Source organism: Onychostruthus taczanowskii, unplaced genomic scaffold (assembly GCF_017590055.1).
Source record: "Onychostruthus taczanowskii isolate IOZ18803 unplaced genomic scaffold, ASM1759005v1 scaffold2, whole genome shotgun sequence".
In the NCBI taxonomy this organism is placed as follows: Eukaryota; Metazoa; Chordata; class Aves; order Passeriformes; family Passeridae; genus Onychostruthus; species Onychostruthus taczanowskii.
In genome coordinates this window covers 27,740,374-27,754,087 of record NW_024499239.1, presented here as the reverse complement: position 1 = coordinate 27,754,087, position 13,714 = coordinate 27,740,374, and the positions used below count along the sequence as shown (strand labels likewise).

At 52.3% G+C, this 13,714-nt stretch overlaps 1 protein-coding gene across 2 annotated transcripts in view; it reads left to right on the top strand.

The window, feature by feature from the left end:
- The window catches only part of LZTS3 (leucine zipper tumor suppressor family member 3), a 43,665-nt gene extending 34,335 nt beyond the window's left edge, over positions 1-9,330 (top strand). For both annotated transcript variants that reach the window (XM_041403017.1, XM_041403018.1), the window contains exons 2-4: positions 1,766-2,257; positions 3,747-4,577; positions 5,719-9,330. In XM_041403017.1, coding sequence (XP_041258951.1) covers positions 1,805-2,257; positions 3,747-4,577; positions 5,719-6,429 — 1,995 coding nt within the window. In that variant the 5' untranslated portion in view covers positions 1,766-1,804 and the 3' untranslated portion in view covers positions 6,430-9,330. The remainder of the gene's footprint in view (positions 1-1,765; positions 2,258-3,746; positions 4,578-5,718) is intronic.
- The last annotated feature ends 4,384 nt before the right edge of the window (positions 9,331-13,714 follow it).

Genomic DNA, 13,714 nt, shown 5'->3' with positions numbered 1-13,714 from the left:
CCCTGCCACTCCTTGCTGCTGGCAGGAGATTTGTCACTTATGACCAATACACACTCGTGTTTTGGCTGTGGTGGATCCCCCCACGTGCTCATGTGATCCTCCTTTACTGCCTGGTCTTTAGACTTTCATCAGGGAACGACATGAGGTCACCTGCTGGGGACAGAGGTGCAAACTGCAGCGTGTCCTCAGCAGGGACCACAAAGTGCTCACTTAATGCTCTTCGGTCATAAAATCCCAGAATGGGCTGGATTGGGTTGGAAGGGACCTTAAATCCCATCTCAACAGCTCTGTGTCCTCTCCCTCTGGCACAGCAGTTGCCACATCTGCCCCTCAGGCTGTACTTTGGTCAGGGCAGGGTGCTGGGAAAGGGGGAGGAGAAGCCTCCAGAAATGCAGTTTAACAAAAGCAAAGTTGAGCAGCACAGACCCTGCTTTAACCTTTTTAATTCTTTTTCCATTCCATTATTAGTGCAAATAGCAAGGCCCTGTGAGACACCACGTGGGAGCTGAGCTCCAGACCTCAGCCTACTCTCCAGGGAAATAAACCCAGTTCTGCTTTACTCAGGGAGGGCTGAATGAGCATCCCTACCCCAAGGAGAGGGAGAACCGCACTGAAATGGGGATTTTCTCCACCTCCCCTTCCTGCTGGTCCTGCCTGACTGCTGCCTTTCTCCAAAGGGCATCATCATTTTTATCCCATCCACAGGGAAACCTGCAGCTTCTGCTGCCCTTAAGTCCTGCTTTAGTCTCCATGCTGTCAGGAAGGTTTATCCTGGAAAACCTGGAACTGAGGTGCCTGAGACAAAAGAAAAGCATCAATTCTGTCCCATGGGGACCGAGTCAATGCTCAGCAGGGCAGGTGGACAGTGGTCAGCTGAGTGGCCACAGCTGTCCACAAGCCACTGACTGACCTTGCTCCTCCAGGTTTGGTTCAATCACTCAAAATTTGCAATGCACTTTTCCCTTCCTTCAGGCAATGAGATCCTTGGCTGGTACAGGTTCAAATTCTCCATCATTCAATGAGGCAACAAAAAAAAAAAAGGTTGTTGTGGGTCTTTTATTTCCATAAATAAGATTTTACATCTTTGTGTAAAAGCTGATGAAGAACATCTAGACAGCTGAGAATTGGTCCCAAGGACAACAATAGTGAATGACAACTTTTGAAACCACTGTTTGAATGTTATCCATGTCCCATGGCCTGGTTTTGGCCAACTCAAGGCACAGTATAAAGTAAGAATCAAATGGAGAAGGGGAATAAAGATTTAAAAGGAAATTTATCATGACACCTGCACAAAAGCATCTTTTTAAAAGCTCAAGTTCAGGCAAGCAACAATTCCACGAAAGAGATGGAAATTGTGTTGCTTAAACCCTGTGGTGTCATCCTGAGGGATGTGATGGAGGGAGCACTTGTATGAGCCAGGACCAGGGATGGAGACCTTCCATCACCATGGGAACACAAACTTACTAAAACTGGGAAAACTGACAGAAATAATTCAAGCTTGGGCACAGCAAATGGTTGTGTCTCACCGATGCCTTAGAGCTGTGCCTACTAAAATCCACACAACTCACTCCCCTGGTAACCACAACCCTTGGACTGAGAAGATTAGGAGCTCTTTTTGATAACAGCGGGTGGGATTTGGGGAATGCTGCTCCTCCAAGGGATCTGGGGCTCCCACATAAGAGGAGAACCCCATCACTAGGACATGCAACGTGCACGACAGACAAAAGCCATCTCTTTAACAACACTTTTCCCCTCCTTGTCCCAGTGCCACTGAGCTGTGCCTCCACCTCACCTCTACGCTGCCATGGCCACGCTAGAGACGCTGCCCGTCCTCAGTGACCCAACCTACCCCAGCCCGGAGAACTTCCACGGCTTCTCCCCGCGGTATTCCCAGACCATCCCCAGGAGCGCCATGGGGAGCGTGGGCAGCGGCGTGGCCAACGAGCAGGAGTTCGCCATGAAGAGCGTGGGCACGCGGACGCAGAGCGGCGGCCGGCAGACGGAGGGGCCCCGCAACGGCTACTCCGTAGCGCGGGACATCTCCCACCGCTACTCGGGCGAGGAGAAGACCTACAAGTCGGAGAAAGTCTCCAACTCCCTCTACATCAACGGCGAAGCACGCAAGAGCGAGAAGGTGAAGGTGGACATCTGCGGGAACGTGACCGCCAACAACGAGAAGAACCTGCCGCCGCCGCCCCAGTACCGAGAGCCCGGGAACCCACCAAAGATTTTGCCAATCTCCGGCAAACTAGACCAGGTGAGGACCTCCTGGAGCAGCTGGGTGGCCGTGGCGCTACTCTGGAAGCATGGGCCAGGAGGCATTGGGCATCGGTGCGATCTTGATGGTCTCATTTTTGTTTTGTACGTTTTTATGTAGAGATGGTAAAATTCTTATGACTTTCAGGGGCGTTGTTAGTTCTTGAGGAACCCAAGAGCATGACCACAGGTCTTCCACACACAGCTCATTTAAGTCACTGGCTATTCCAGCTTCCCTGAGATGTTTACCTTCCTGAAGGATGGGGAGGGAGCTGGAGTTGGCCCCTGTTTCAGTAGGTCCAGCAGCTGAGCCCCACTCGTTTTGTGTGTTTTGTGCCTTTTATAGGCAGTTTCCAACCACCCACTGACACCTAAAGCTGTTGTTTGAAAGCAGGCACGAGCATCTGTTCCTAATCCCAGTCCCCTTGTCAGGGAAAAGGCTTGGGAACTACCCCTGTAAACGTTATCTCCCAGCCCAGCCCCGTCCTCATGGCTCGTTTTGGCTTCAGGGAGCAAAATCTCCCAGGCCTGGAGGAACAGAGCCACAGAGCCAGCAGTGTTTTATGTTGCTTGCTGCTCTGCTCCAGTGACTTCCATAATTTGTGTCCAGTATTATTTCTGCAGCATTTGGTGGCCTTTTCTCCTGGGTTGTTAATCCAACAGCCCCTGCAGTCCATCTCAGTCTCACACTTGGTCTCCAGCCTCCAACCTGTTCAGTGGAGCTTATTCTGTTTCTCCCGAAAAGCATTTTCAAAATACCTTTGCTTAATCCAGTTTAATTTTCAGCTAAAATTCAATCTGCAGTAGGGGAGACTCAATCCCATTTTGAGGAAAATTTAGTTTCTAATGGTGCATTGATGGGGTGAAGAATGTGCAAGGCTTTAAAATCCTTTCTAAATCCCTTACAGCTGTGGTCTGTTGTCCCCCAGCATTGCTTATGCCACAGAAAACACAAATTTCAAATGAAGAGCAGCTCCTGCATGTTCCTTGCCTGGTGTCACTGCTGTCACAGCTCCTACCTGCTCCTGTCAGGACAAGCAGGACATGAGGTCCCCACAGGCACAGCTCACTGCTGGCAGGAGGGAGATGTGATGCTCCTGAGGCCAAAGGGCTGCTAATCCAAGGGTTCACTTCAGCTTTCAGCAAAAGAGCAATGCACCTCAAGGCCAGAAATATAATCAGCAAAAATTAGAGTTGTTTTGGTCAGGTCTGGTAAGCAAGGGGCAGCCCTCCTTGTGACAAGCACTAAGGATTATTCTAGAGAAAAATCATGCAGGTTTGGGGTGAGTCAAGATGGTTTCTTTTCAGCTGGGGGAAGGGAAGGCAAAGTGTTGCCCTTTGAGTGACCACAGGTCCCTCATGTGCAACCCAAAAGTGTAACAAGGTGGGATAAGGGGCATAAGCCCCACCCTGTGCCGATGTGTGTCTTTTGTGTGCTGTTACCGAGCCTCCTGCTGTGTTTGACGCCTGCTCCTTTTTCCTTTTTGCAGAGCAATGAGCCCTTAGTTAGACCCTCAGCCTTTAAACCAGTAGTTCCTAAAAACTTCCATTCCATGCAGAACCTCTGCCCGCCGCAGAGCAACGGGATGGCAGAGAACAGAAAGAGCTTGAACCACGCCAACAGCAATAGCCCGTCCGCACCCAAGGGTGGACTCGACAAGAGCAGCCTTAACAGGACTACAAACCAGGGCGGGGGGCTCTCGGATTCGGGCCGCAACTCGCTCACGAGCCTGCCCACCTACGGGACAGGCTACAGCCAGCACGTGGGCCCCATGAGCGCCTCCACCAGCCACATCAACCGCATCGGCACCACCTACGTGGAGAAGAACATCGTGGGATACAACGGGATATCTACCTCAGACAGCGGGCGGTCCTCCAGCAAGAGCACCTCATCCTTCAACAGACTGAACCATCTCAACGAAACAATGCCTTTCCACTCGCCCTCCACCGACGACATCATCCAGGACCTGGAGGATCGGCTGTGGGAGAAGGAGCAGGAGGTGCTCCAGATGAGGAGGAACCTGGACAAGAGCGAGGCGGCCATCTTCCAGGTGTTTGAGGAGAAGCAGAAGATCTGGGAGAGGGAAATGGAGGACCTGAGGCAGAACTATGCCAACAAGTTGCAGCAGGTCTCCAAAAAGGCGCAGCGGGCTCAGCAGGCTCTGCAGCTCCAAATCTTCAAGCTCCAGCAGGAGAAAAAAAAACTCCAGGATGACATGGGACAACTCCTCCAGCAACGAGAGGAGCTGGAGAAGAAATTTGTGGCTTTCAAGAAGGAGCAGGCTGAGTTTCTCCCGAAGATTGAAGAGACCAAGTGGGAGGTAAGAGCGTTGTTGTAACAGGCCGTGAATGAGGTTTCCATTGTGGGATCTGGTGGCCCAAAGTACCTCCCACATGCCCCAGGTAGAGCCCACAGATAACAGCCATGGGTTGGTGACCTCCAGGTAACAGGTGGCACTTGTCACCTCACTTGTCTGAGTCGCAGGCCTGCTGATTTCAAGTAAGCTAAAATAAGCACAGGTTTTTTGCGCACACCCTCCTGTGCTGGTTAATAATTTGACTTCACAGTCTGGTCACTCCAAGTCGTGACATTCAAATCCAGTTTCACGGAATACAGGTCTTTCCACACAGGTACTTGTGCCTGCCAAAAATGGGCTTAAGTCTATTTTAATTAAATTCTTTTACCATTTGCGTTTGGGTGAACCTTGAAACTGGTTTTCAGGTATTTGATTTTTTTTTAAATTGAAGATATAAAAGCAACTGAGCTAAGAATGACATTGATAGAGCCACGTTTACCTCACATTTCCCGTTGTAACACAATTTCTTTAGTTGTTAATAAGTTGATCTATCCTAAAAGGCTGAAAGACACATTCCTCTTTCTAGTTCTCCTGTTGAGTCCTACATAACTTTTTCCTACTGTTCCTATTTTTAGAACATTTTATCAAGGTCTGTTTGTATAGCCAGTGCTAACATACCATTTTTTCAGCTTGATCATGTGAAGAATTTTAATCCTTCCATGCGCAGGCTAGAAACTTTAAATTTATTAAGAGTGTGGAGGCAAAACATAACTCTAGAATCAAGACGACCTTATTCTGCTAATCCTGATGGAAAGTCAATGGAGCTGGGATTAATTAGGCTCTGAAATGCGCCATTTGCAGATGTTCAGCAGAAGGTTTGGGATTGAGCCCCACGGGTTTGTGGGTGGGAGAGTAAGATGAAGGCAGGAGCGAAGCATCGCTGGTGGGCACTGCAGCACTGGGCTTGGCCGTTTGGGCAGCTCCAGCTGGGAACAGCATCAGGTCCCTGAGGGAAAACACAGAGGTGGGGACAACCTCTAGGTCCGTGGCATGGTCTAGGTCCTGGTGAAGGCTGGGTCCTTGAGCAGGGTCGTTTTATGTGCAGTGCAGGGGACAAACAGCTCCTCGCTGCCACCCGCCAGCCTCACGAGTGCTCTCCCCACAGGTGTGCCAGAAGGCAGGTGAGATCTCCCTGCTCAAGCAGCAGCTGAAGGACTCCCAAGCCGACGTCTCCCAGAAGCTCAACGAGATCGTGGGACTGCGCTCGCAGCTCAAGGAAGGTAAGAACTTCCTACGGGAGAAAGAGGAGCAGATCCTCACCCTGAAGGACTCCTACAGCTCCAAGAGCGTCAACCTGGAGATCTGTGAGGGCGAGCTGCAGAGGAAGATGAGCGAGGTCCAGGTGCTGAGGGAAAAACTGAACCACTGTGAGCTGGAGGTCTCCGGCCTGAAGCGGACACTTGCCAGCATGGGACCCGCAGGGTCTTTTGGCGGGGACCTCGGGGAGAAGCTGCGGGACCCGCTGGCCTGCGAGAGCGACGAGGCCAAGATGCAGCGGCAGAGCGAGGACAGCGTGAACAGCCTGCGGCGGGAGGTGGAGCGGCTGCAGACAGAGCTGAAGCTGGAGCGGCAGCAGCGGGAGCAGCAGGTGATGGACTTCGAGGAGGAGCGGCGCACGTGGCAGGAGGAGAAGGAGAAAGTCATCAAGTACCAGAAGCAGCTGCAGCTGAACTACGTGGAGATGTACCAGAAGAACCAGCTGCTGGAGCACAAGGTCAACGAGATGAACACAAAGGCCACCAGCCCCCCACACACTGAGGAGAAGAAGACGTGGACTCCCTCCAGACTCGAGAGGATAGAGTCCACCGAGATCTGAGGGGGGACCAAGGCCACGCAACGGAATTTTTAATTGCTGTGCATGTACTACCTACTCAAGCCAGAGATCTTCCGAAGGATAATGCGCTCCCGTCGGAGCGGTGTGAGCGTGCTCCCACCAGGCTCCATCACCCTTACTCTCCACTTCTGTGCTCTGTAGGTACAATAACTGTGGATGTGCATTGGTTTTCTATCGATAAATGCGACATCTCGCCTGGGTTTTTTCCTAGTACAGCTGGTGAGGGTCAATTGGCTCTTTTGTAATCTGCCCTGACTGTTACTTCACTAGAGGCTGCCACCCCCTCTCCTACAATTCATCCTTCTTCGGTTGGTTGTTTTGGAGGGTTGTATTTGGTTTCTTTGGTTTTCCAAGCATTTACGTGCAGCAAAACAGTTCAAAGTGGCAGGTTTGTTGGTTTTTTGGGTTTTTTTTTCCAGGACGTTTTTAGCCACATTGGCTAATGGAGCAAAGCTCTTGGGATCATGAGCAAACTCAAGTGTTCTGCATCAAGTATCCTGTCTAGACGGTGGTCTTAGTGAAGTCAGTGTGAGCTTGGCCACTGATTTCAGTGAAACCAGACATATCTCTACCAGACAACTCCCTCTTGCCCTGGCTGCAAGAGGTTAGGACATCCTTGAGGAGCAGGATGAGGCCATCCTGGTAACAGAAGCCAACAAGGAATGATGTCCCAGCAGGAGCCTCTCTGGAGGCTCAGCAGAGCTTAACAAATGCTGCGTTTTCACTTCCTTGTGGTTTCCTCCTGCAGTCCCACTCCTCTCCCAGGTTGTGACCAACCCCGGGAGCAGAAATACCCTCCCACATCTGCCTTGGTCCCCTTACTCTTACTCTATACCCAGCTGGCTACAGCAAGAAAAAAGCTTGGAAAATCCAAGCTAGTTTCCCTTCCCAACAGCCCTCTTACTTCCCAAAGTCAATGGAATCGAGGTTTGGGGAAGCCTCCAAACCCATGGGATGTTTATGCAAACTGAAGCTTTAGCAATCTGCCCCAAAAGTGGGCAATTGTGCCACCCTGTCCCCAAACGAGCGACACCTTGGTGCACTCTCTTGGGCCAGGGTCTGCCTAAAAACAGCACTCGAGCCTCACTCAGGAGTTGCAGGGGGGCACAGCAGCATCACAGCTGGATTGCAGCGGTCAGCCTTCAGTACTGCCATTCCAAACAGCACCCACAGCCATCCCACGGGGCACCCCGGGGATGGAGATAACAACTCGCAAGCCTAGCTCAAGAAAATACTCAGCTACTAACTCTGAGCACGAAAGAAGTCATAAGAGGGGGAAATGCTTAAGATCACGCAAGTGCTTATGCCCTGGCAGAATAACAAACCAAATCCTACGTGCACAGTCACCGAGGCAGCCAAACCTGGCATTCCGGTTGAAAACGTGGGCAAGGTGAGCTCGGTTCTTCTTGTCACGGACAGTTTTTTACCACGAGTCACAACGAAGAGAAGAAAAATGTTGCAAAGTGGAGTTTGCGCTGGCCAAAGGATCAATAGGAGTGGGGATTTTGGCTCTTTGCCCTGGGGAGCAGCTAGAAGAGAAAAGTTAGGATTAGCACTGGGATGTCTTGAAATGTCTGTGATGTGACTCCAGGGTAAATTTGGCCAGGTTAAATTTCATGTGCATACCGAGGAAGAACCTGGAGGCCTTGAGGGGCTGAAGACCTTCCAAACAAAAGCCCTGAAGCTGCACATTTTCCATGTTCTGTCTCCCCAGAGCTCTCCTGTTCATGACCAGGTGTGACCATCAGTTTGAGAACAAACGATGTTGTGATGAGCTCCAGACTGAGCAGAGTGGAGACTGCAGTCAGTCCCACCAGCCCAAGCCATCAGACAGTGCTACTGGCCAGGAGCTGGTGGTGGCTGCCAGAGATCCCTGGAGCCACTGAAAAGTGGCAAGACCAGGGCATTTAAAGACCCCAGTTGATAATTCCTGTCTTTTCCCACCAGTTCTGCCCATGTATTTGGAGCTGGAGGAAAACAACTCATGGAAAACACCAGGGCAGCTCAGGCTAAGCCCCTTTCCCTGCACCAGCCATAAAAGGGAGGTTAGCTCAGGTCTGACTACTGCTGGGTGTGGGGAAGAGTCCTACTGCAAATCCTGAAGATGTCCAGCACTCCTGGTCATCAGCCCATGCAGCCCAGCCAGGAAGGAGTGCAGCTGCCTGCCAGTGCCACACAGCTGCAGACTTTGCCATGCCCAGGGAGACATCCACGTGCACCTGGCCAGGCAAATCCTAGAGCTTCCTCCACATCATACTCCAGGCCTTCCAGACAGAGTCAAACATCCCACAGTGTCAGGGCTGGAAATCTGGTGTTTTGCACCATCTCTGCTTTCTTTTCACATCGGACAAGCCCACGTTGTCCTCCCTCCCAAAGCAGGTGTTTGGTGTCTGTTCTTGTGAAGATTCTTCACCTTGGAGGAGGAAAGGCTCATTCCCTCCACCTTCTTCATTGCATCACATCGATCCAGAGCTTCAATCCAGATCTGAGAGACCTCAGCTGTGGACATTCCCTGGATGACAGAGCCTCACAGACACCCGTTAAGACTCTCTGCTGCTGATTTTCCCTCTCTTGGGATTCTCCCAGGATCCCCCAAGCAGCACCCCCAACTGTCCTACAGAAACCACCCCACCCCTGCTATGGTGACAGAAAACACAGATGGTTTTGGGAGCCAAACTGCCACAAAGGATTCCTGTGCTTCAGGATTCCTGCCCACAACTGGATGTGCTGCTCCCCATCAAGTCCTCTCCCCTGTGCCAGCCCTTTGCTCAGCAGAGACGGAGCAAAATGATGGTGAGACACCTGGATTCCTCTTGTTTGTGCCCAGGTGGAGCTCACCTGGCTCCTTCCAGATCTTTTGCACTTTCACAAGTTGATGAAATCTCCCACCAAATGCTTCGCTGAGGCTCTGGGGTCTTGCCCTGGATTAGGACAGCCAAGGGGTGCCAGGCTGGTGTTTGGGTGATGTGTCCTGGGAATGCCCAAGGAGGCTGGCAGCGTGTCTCTTGGAGGGTCAGGCAGGGCTGATGAATTGCTTCTGTCCCATGGAATTCCACCCAGAGTTTGGGCTTGACCATCCCCCAGCTGTGTCCTCCACCTTGGAGCTGGTGGAATTCAGTGTGACATCCTGGTTCTCGTGTCATTCTCCAAGCCCTGTCCCCAAAATCCTCTCTAACCTGCCACTGGCCACCACCACAAGCTGTGGCCGTGAGGGTCTCAGCTCAGTTGCCCACACATGAGGTCCACAAGCATTAGAGATGCTCTGGGATACCCAACACATGCAGCTGGACAATATGGTCCAAGATTTTGGGAGAGCCAGGCCAGTGGTGGCAGACCTGGAGCAGCTCTGGTGTCACAGGAACCCCATGTACAGAGCCCAGTCATGCTCCAGGCACATCCACACGGCAAACAGAGGACACTGATCAGCTCCAGAGGCTTCCATCCATGAGGATGTGGGCTAAGCAGGCTGTCCTGGTGCCAGGGAAGGTCTTACTCTGCTGTGAGCAGGGTTGCTTTGCTCCACCACCATTCCAAGGCTGGCTGCTACTACTGTCCCAGCAACCCAGCTGGGCTGATTCCAGCCCTCCCCTCTCACCCCCAGGGTGAACACCACAACCAGGGCACGTTGTTGTGCCTCACACAGCCCCACTTAGCTCCTGCCACTGTCTGCTGGCAGCTGGTGGCCCCAATCCTGCTGTCACTGGTGGTGGTCACTCACCTCTGGGTTTCCACGCTCCAGAGAGGAATGGAATTGTTGCTCTTATGCTGTTGTACAGAGAGAAGTGTATTTGGATGTAAATAAGAGCCCAGCTCTGTATGTTGATGATTAAAAGGAGACAAGAAGGCTCTGTGGCTTCTCTGTTGGCGAGCGGGGCTGAGTGCTGAGCGCTGCACACAGGGTGCCCAGCACCCCGACCTGGGCCTGGCTGCACTGGGAATCTGGGCTTCAGCACCTCCCAGGAAAGCAATCCACTTGGGATTAGCTCAGCCTGGTGTGTCACTCTGTCCTGCTTTGATGCTTGCTGTCACTCTGAGCCAGGTGTGCAATGGCCCCTGGTTAAGGGTGAAGTTCCCTCTGCCTGTCTGGTGTCACACCCGGACTCCATGCAGTGTTTCCCAGAGTGTCCCCCTGAGCTGTGCCCATGGAAAGGACCATCCTGCTCCCCTCCTGCCCCTTGCAGTGGCACTTTATAGCTCGCTGAAGGCAGTGAGCTCATGAGCAACATGACCAAAGATCTCCGGGGAGTGCTGGGCTACGTGCTTGGAGCTGTGTCCTGGCTTTCCTGCAGAGACGTGAGGCTGGGGTGGGCTGGAAAAGGGGAAGGAGAGCTGGCAGGGGACATGATTTCCCTATGTCCCACCTGGGAATGTCTGCAGGTCCATAAGGGCCTTTCCTGGACGAGATAGGACAGGATAGAAAGGAGTTCCTGGGTGAGGTGATTATCCCTAGTTGGTGACACCGGTATCCTCCACAGCCATACCAGTTAGCTCCACACATTTCCCATGGAGAATATGGGCAAGGGGCTGTTCCTAGGAGCTGGGATAGATGCCATTCCCTTTTTTCTTGAGGAGAAGAGAGGACGCACGCCAAGCCATGCACCCTCTTGTCTTCAGGCTACTTCATGCCTCTCATCTTCAGAGCAAGAGGTTAGCAGCAGACACCACTACAGGGTCCAGTCAATTGTTCTGGCTCAGTGGGAATTGTCCAGGAAAATGAGCATCCTGAGAGCTGGTGGTCCTGCTGGCTGCCCCCTTGGTGTCCTCTCCACAGCTCACCCCAGGGCATCCTCAGCACCCTCCTTAGCAAGGAACCAAATTCCAAGGTGAAGGCAGTGTGTTCTTCACTTCTCCTGCTTGGGGTGTTGAAGGCATCTGCACCCACCTTTGCTCCAAGAAGGTTCCTGGACCTGGCAGGAGGTCAGTGGGAGGTCTGTGCTCCTGAAGGTGGGTGTTCAGGTGGGTCTGGGCCTTGGGCAGATGCCTCTCAACTGTGCCTCTGCTCCCCAGCCATTCTCTTTTCCACTCCATCCCTGGGATAAGAGAGAGCTCAACTCGCTATTAATTTAACCCAAACCTTCAGTTTAAGCCTTGAAACCCCTTTGTATTTACTGTTCACCAAGACTCCTTGCTAAAGATCTGTTCATGTATTGCCTGTGCCCTGCTGCTCCCCTGCTCCAGCTCTCCAGGCTCTGCTGCCTCCTTTCAGACCATCCCCACCCCACTGGAGCAGTCAGTGCCTCTCCCAGTGCTCTCCCAGGCACATCTGGACAAGCTGGAGCTGCAGCCCCCACTGAGAATGGGTTATCCCAATCCCTGCTCTCAGGAGCTTTCCAGAACACTGATCCTCTCCTCTCTGATGTCTCCATGGCAGCTCCATCAGCCCTGCTTTACCTCCAAGGACATTGTGGCTTCCTGCTGAAGGACATTCCCATGGCCTGCAATCCTGTGGGATCTTTGCACGGGGATTCACACCATCACCACCAGCTCTGGAGTTCCCTGGTCCTTCCACCCTCTGGAAAAAACAGGGGTCTGAGGGGTGTCTGAGGTCCTTAGGGGCACACAGGACCCTGCAGCGTACCAAGGGGCTGGGGTCACATCCAGCTGTTTGCAGATGTTGGCTTCCCAACAGGATGTTCCATGCTGGCAGAGGAGCTGCTGGCAGCACCAAGCTGCTGTATTTTCAGGATAATCTCCTCCCTGGTTCTCCCAGTGACGGGGATCGTGTCAGGTCTGGAGCCTGGACCAGGCTGTGTCCCCACAGCTCTTTCACAAATCTGTTCTCCCCAGCAGGAAGTCTCTGCTTTCTGTCCCAAAGCAATAGGTTTTTCCAGGGAGATTTCAAAAGGACTCTTCCCAACTCTGACACCTGCAGGCAAGCCAACATTCCCATGAATACCTTTATATCTCCAGCCCTGGCCTCCACCCCTTTGGAAAGGGATTCAAGGTCCAGTCTGGCTCTAAATACCCACAGTGGTCTGAGCTTGGTGGGCCTGTTTATTCAGAGAGCCCAAAGCTTCCCACATCCAGCCTGGACACCCAGGAGGTGTCACCCACCCCCTCCGTGGCTGTCCCTGGGTCCCTGCAGCAGGTCTTCTCCACCTGGGAGCCACTGGGGTGTCTGAGCTCACAGAGCCACGTTCGGTGACAACCAGTGGGCCGCTCTGCCATTCCCGAGAGTCTCCTGGGAGGAGAAGGCCCCTTCACCCCTTCCCCATGACCGACAGGAGCAGAACACGCGCGGGCAGAGCTCCAGGAGCGCCCCAGCACCACGCAATGCTGCACACCCGGCTGAAGTGTCTATGCAGTCCCTCCCCAGGCAGCCGCGTCCCTGCAGAGCCCAGCCCAGGGCTCCTCCAAGGTGTCTTCGTTTGCACTCTCCAGGACCTGGAAATCGCTGTGAGCCCAGAGGAGCCTTCGCCGCGCTCCGGGCACCGCACCGGGGAGGCTTTTCCTCGCCCCAAACCCACGCAGGCGGCTGAGAGCAGCTCTCCAGCAGAGCTGTCCCCACAAAATCCCGGCTGCCCCGGGTGGGCGAGGCTGTGTCCGACCTCACCAGCAATAACAGGAGCTGCCCCTCCGCAGCAGCAGCTCCTGCGCGACACGCCCGGCGCCGCGCTGCACCTCCCCGCGTGGAAATTCAGTCCCAGCCTCGTGCTTTTCTTCCCTCTCGTTTCTCGACGCCTCGGCGGCTCCCTCTTTTTCTTTTTAACTCTTTTTCTCTCTCTCTCTCTCTGCTCTCTGACTGTGAATTCAAACCAGAAGTGTTCTGAACTCGACTCCGTTACTGTTCTGTCTCTGCGTCGACTGTTGCTGGTTCTCCGAACTGCGTTCAAACGAGACTTTGCAAAATAAAAAAAATTTAAAATTATATATATATAAATATATATATATACTTTAAAAAATAATAAAAATATTTAAAAAAAAGAACTCCATAAAGTCGGGTGTCTCTCCTGTCCACTTGGTCACTTCCAAACACTGTTGTCTTGACTTTGCCTCTGGTTAAGTGTGTTTAAAGACAAAATGTTGAACAAAAAAAAAAAAAAAAAAAAATAAAAAAAAAAAAAAAAAAAAAAGGGGAAAAAGGCATTTTGTCACTGCCAGGGTTTGTGTCAAGGCTCCTTACCCCGAATTAAGAGATTACTCTGGGCTCCCAGACAGCACCTTCACACCACTGCCCCATGCAGGAACTGGTTCCTCTCTCACCTTCTTGTGCCTTTTAGTTGTTTTAGTTGTTTTAGTTGTAGTTATTTCTTTCTTTTTTTTTTTT